The 5,852-nt window shown below is 42.3% G+C and overlaps 1 protein-coding gene across 1 annotated transcript; it reads right to left on the bottom strand.

Annotated features, from left to right (window-relative positions):
• Positions 1–826: 826 nt before the first annotated feature.
• CCR75_009814 (uncharacterized protein) lies at positions 827–2,995 on the bottom strand (the record flags this gene model as incomplete). Its single annotated transcript, XM_067967851.1, has 1 exon — positions 827–2,995. One exon carries the CDS (start codon positions 2,993–2,995, stop codon positions 827–829), a length of 2,169 nt encoding a protein of 722 aa, XP_067816951.1.
• Between the last annotated feature and the right edge of the window lie 2,857 nt (positions 2,996–5,852).

Raw genomic sequence — 5,852 nt, forward strand, 5'->3', positions numbered from 1 at the left:
CATATACACTTGTAAGTGCAGAGGACATTCTCTTTAAAACACTTGCTTTAAAGAGGGTTATAAGACAACTTTATTCAATATAATTAAGTTCTTCTGTTTATATCTATTTAATGCTAACTTAATTAAAAACTAATACAAACGTGTAATAAAGCCTTATATGTCTCTCTCTTTGCGCGCGTCCAGCGCTGACTGGACCGCGAACTAAGTAGATATAAAGGCCTATATTTACCAATGGATTAGCTTTAAGAATATTGCCATGAAAAGTTAAATTCTTCAAATATTATCTACCTTTTAGATAATATATTAATTAACAACCTTTAAGTGTTAATTTCATTTTACGATACACCCCGTTACACGTAAGGAAAATTGAAATTGCGATTAGGACGGATTGGTCGTATACGACTATACTGTTTTGCGTATCGTTCCTAATTTGTTTTGATGAACATGCCAAGTGTGGCAATGTCGGCTAGTCACAATTTTGCGGTCCATAACATAACATTCAAATGCACCAACTTGATCCGGAAATGTCACTATGATAACTTCATTAGTGACTATTTAATTAATTTCACACAAATTAATTGTTAAGGATGGAAATATGGCAATTCAGCGCCTAAATTAGGTGCTCGATTGGTTCTAACACAATCATTGGCATGGAGACAAACTTTATTATAGCTTTACTAAGTTAATAATTGTCAGAATTTTTGATGTAACGCACGTAGCGGACACGTTTTGGGTGCTAATAGAGGCAAAAACGCAAAAATGAATCGGAAACTTTTCTCGTTTCACAGCAAAAATGTATTGCTGTATAATTTCGTTGACCATGTACTTAGCGCTCCTTACGCAGGCTTAGCCACAAGCCAATAAATCCGACCGTGCGAAAACCAACATTTATAACCAAAAGGATCAGACCGCTGCCAAAAGGTGTACGAGACGCCAAGCTAAAACTTCTAAGCACATCAGTTCCTGAGCGTGCAGTACAGTTTTCTATAACTTCATTGCATGCAATTGTAGGGACCCGCTCCCAAAAGATTTTCATAACAGCTTCAAAACCATACTTGATTGGGGACAAATATTGGATCCAAACAAAGTAATCAGGGCAATCGTCCGAATTGATCAATAATCCTCCAAACAATAGAAAAGGAAGGATTATGACGAGCCCAATTACAGGAGCAATATCGATCCGACGAACGAGGCACGAAACCATATAGCCTAGACCCACTGCGCAACTGTTGACGAGAATAATGATAATTTGCTGATAAATGTAGACGTGAAATCCGTGACCAATACCAATCAATAAGTACGCTGGTACGAAGAATAAAACTGGCAACAATAGTTGCATGGGAAGTTCACTAACATTCTTTGCAATGTACCAGGAAAAAAGGTGATATAATCCACCCCTGTATTCGCGAATGATAATCGGAAGTTCCAGTGGCACGGAAATAAAGACGGGATTGGCAGCACTAAAAGTTTGATTGACAATGAGAAAGAAAAATGCGCCAGTAAAATTTTGAACTCCCTTTTGATTGACATCAAGCTGAAGATAAATGAGCCCAACAATGAGGGAGATAAAAACCGTTTGAAAAAGCGAGACTTGAAGGCCAAATCGATCACGTGCGAATCGAATCACGTTGCGATGGACGAGTACACTAAATTGTCCAAGAACATTCAGTCTCGTATCCTGATATTCTGTCACCGCAGTCTCCTCGTCGAGTGATGGACTCGAAAGCATTGGTTGACGTATATTCCATTCTGTCTTGAATTTCTCAATCCGCGCAACGCCTTCGTTGTCGGTAGCTTTATCCATCACCACGAGTTGTTTCATAAAGTAGTCTGTCGGATTCATCATCGATGGACACGCATATCCTAGTGATGCAAAGTACTCGACTGAATCGACCGTTTTTCCTTGATACACGGGCGATCCATCGGACAATAGATACAGCTGATCAAAGAGTGCAAATAGTTCCGACGAAGGTTGATGAATTGTTGCAATGACTGTCCGACCGTCGCGAGCAATTTGTTGCAATTGCGCTGTCACGGTCTCGGCCATGTAACTATCTAATCCCGACGTTGGCTCGTCTACAAACAAAATTGATGGATTGGTTAAAATTTCCGTAGCAAATGACAGACGTTTTCTCTCGCCCCCAGAGATCCCACGCTGGGATGAACCACCAATGAGAGTGTCCCGACATTTCATTAAACCCAGCTGTTCCATCACTTCGTCCACACGTTTCATATACTGCTGTTTTGTATGCAATTTCCCCATGCGCAGCTTGGCTTGAAAAACAAGATGCTCTTTTACGGTGATCGTCTGGTAAAATAAGTCGTCCTGCAAAACATATGACGCGAGTCTCTTGGTGGCGTCGCTCCATGGCAGGCCGTTAACTGTGATCTCGCCCTCTACGGCTTTATTGCGCCCTGATATGCAATCTAATAAAGAGCTCTTGCCAGCTCCAGAAGGGCCCATAATAACCAGTAACTCGCCAGGGTTGGCCGTGCCACTCACATTAGCTAAAATCTCCTTTTCTTCCGTTTTGTTCGTGCGAGGGTTGGTTATTTTCGCCTTTAGGCTGAGATTGCGCCACTGCAGCGAAAATCTTGGCGACGTGAACGAGTTTAATGGCGTAGCCTTCCTGCACTTGGGAGTCTCAATTTGCACAAAGTGGTCTTGACGCGCGTCGTCGAGGACCATGCTCAAGACTTGGGTGCAACTGGTTAAATCGATAATAAAGCGCCATTTTGGACTACCAATCCCAGAAAGCGGAAATAAGAATGCACGCCACCCTTTCTGGTCAATCTCGATAAAGAAAAGATGCGCCAAGATTGAGAGTGATGGTTGCTCTTTACATGGTCCTGCACGCCATTCAATCGTGCAGCAAGATGATTGCAATTTCCTACTGCGCTTCTTTGCAAGGGATGCTTTATAATGGATGTCACAAGAGTTTCGGTCATAGATTGCTAGGAATTCTTTGGTAAACGTCGATTCAAACTTGGGCATTTCTGACCTGTATCTTCCTTGTACTTTTCGATCCAGCAATGATCGTGCGAACATCAGCGTCGGTCTTATGTTTTACCAGCAGAACGCACATCGCTCATGGCATCCATTAACTTTTCGTATGTTTTAATGAATTTAAGTAACACCTCTAAGTTACAGTGTCTGGCACCGAGTGCATTTTATAGCCTATTTATAACTCGGTTGTGACCACTATTAGTTTAACTTGCCAGTTGCGGGAACTGCTTCTGCCGCAATAAATGAAACTCCCAGGTTCAGCAGAAAGATCCTAACGACATCAGATGAAAAGCTACGGCCTGGATTTTATAGAAGGCAAAGTACTGCTAGTCAATAATATCCCAATACAACTAAATTAATCGACACTCGCATCTCAATTTAGCAAAAAATAAAGTAGCATGCCGAGTTCACTTCCTATGGCGTCAGCTTAGCAGACGCCAATTGTTAAATGTCTCAAACACTATAGCTCCAATCGCAGCCCACAGCAATGTTTCGTGTCGTTCAAAGCAATCGTGTATTTCTTTCTTTCCATGTAGCAGCATAATGTTGCCGAAGCAAATAGTCCTTTTCTGGGATCTAAAAAATGCAATATGTCATTGACATAAAATAAAGCAAGGCCAATGAATTAAAAGATTTCTTCCACGATCTCAAAGAGGATCAGTGCTATCACTTCAATCATTTGAAACTGACAAGAAAAGTAAGTCATAGCGTGATGTAATAATATCGTCCTATATAGAACGCGCTGATTCCAAATCTCGGTAACGAGCACCTTTCGCTTGTACTGTTTCAGTGCAAGCTAACCAATACTAATAATAGTAGGCATGGTGCCTTTGAACACTTCACGTACACGACGTGCAGAGGAAGATTTTCAAGCCGCGGGGCCAAGCAACAATAGGTAAACACTTGCATTTAGAAAAAGGAAAACTGTATAATGTACATTTAAGTCTTATGTAATAGGGTGCACATAAATATTATTTCCTATAATTGAAATAGGGAGGATACACCACTTTGCGTATTGCCACACCGGGGTGTACCAAAGCGAAAAGGGGATCTAATGTCGACTCGAAAGAAATTGTTAATTTTGTGATATAGCGGAATAAATTATGATTTTATTTTTAAGCTGTGGTTTTTCATAAATCAAAAGAAACATACGGTGAGGGTGTGGCAATAGGGTGGATCAACCGGTTCCGTAGATAAGATAATTGTTATTTCCTATAAAAGGAAATAAATAAAGAAGCACAAAATTATTGTCCTTCATCAATTTTGACTCACTTTTCTAACTTTACCAAATTAGGTGATATTGAGGCAACAAGACATTAGTTCTGTTGATTGGTGAATTTAAGTTATAATCAACTCCGCCAATCGTTGCAAGAGATTTTCCACTCCCCAATCTGAGGCGCCTTGATGGAAACGAGATCGGAAATGAATACCGCGATACTTATCAGTGGGTAGATGATGGCCACGGAAGAGATTGTAGACGTATTAAAGTCGGAAGTACCATTCTCCAAACCCTCGCTCATAGCAGAGGGTGAGGACGAGGAGAAAAATTCCACAGGTGAAAACAATGAGGGACGAAAGCTGGTGGAGTGGGGGGGGGTCCAGGACACGGAACAAGTAAACTTGAGACAGTAGATCTGACGTCTGAGCAACGACAAACGACTAAGATCCCACTACTGGTGGGAGCAACAGGTCAAACACGCAACAGCGGAAAGATGTTCATAGCACTGAAAGACGACATGGTTCAAGCTCCAGGCATCGGCCAGGTGGAAGCATAGCGAAAAACCCTAAGAGACCTTTTACAGGGATTTATGAAGCGGTGCCCATACAACGGGAGGTCCTACCAGCCGAAAGCCATCAATTTCTCAAACTCACTGGAGTGGAAGCAGCTAAATTGCTTAGCCTCTTCGAGCAAGTGTTCGTCACGAGTTTATGAACCTGCTCAGAATGAGTGAAGCTTGCAACAACGATCGCCAAAGAACTACTTAACACAAAATGGGCTTTCGAAGAGATCGTCCGCAAGCTGTCTAGTGAGTTCAAGCAAATGAGCGCACGCCCCATTTCTAAATCAGTGAGCCCAGGCGGTATAGAGCGGTGTAGAAGCTTCACCGTAACCAGCTATTGGGGCTTTCAAGCCGGTTTTACGAGGACTGCACGTTTATTCCAGCCAAGTTCACTAGCGATGATATCATTCGTTTCAAGGATCTATGTGCACCGTCCGAGGCATCAATCAGTCGTTACTAAGTGCGTAACGGGACGGATGATGAATGGGCAGTGATAGTTGAGATTGTTGAAGGCAATATAGCAAGCAGGGGTATCCCGGACTTTATACGACAAGTGCTTAGAAACGCAAACTGTTTGCGCTTATACAGTAACATTAACTCAAGTCAAAGGGGAATTGGTTCTGCAATTGGACAGAGACCGAAGTATCAATATCAGCAGAGAGAGCACAAAAGTAATCACGGAGACGATCCTAAAATCGGCGAAGCTAGCTCGAGTAAATTTGCCCCAAAGAGTGGAGCAAGCAATTGATATTTGTGAAGTTCGCTATAAATAACAGTGTCCACGCCAGTACGGGTGAGACACCATTTTATTTATCCGGACTGCGCATGCTCGGAGGCCAGTCTTGTTTGGCGGAGGCATCTTAGGGTTTAAAATGCTCACTAGGAACGATCTGGCAAAGGCATTATAAAGGAAACTGAAGTGGTCATGCTAAACGTACGGAGTACACAGTGCAGCTACATAACCTCAAGCGACCCACGACATTGGACGACTCGACCTCAAGCGGAGTAAAGCACAAAATTCGCGCATATGCAACCAGAACCCGAGCCCGCAGAGAAATAATTCT

Source organism: Bremia lactucae, linkage group LG14 (assembly GCF_004359215.1).
Source record: "Bremia lactucae strain SF5 linkage group LG14, whole genome shotgun sequence".
In the NCBI taxonomy this organism is placed as follows: Eukaryota; Oomycota; class Peronosporomycetes; order Peronosporales; family Peronosporaceae; genus Bremia; species Bremia lactucae.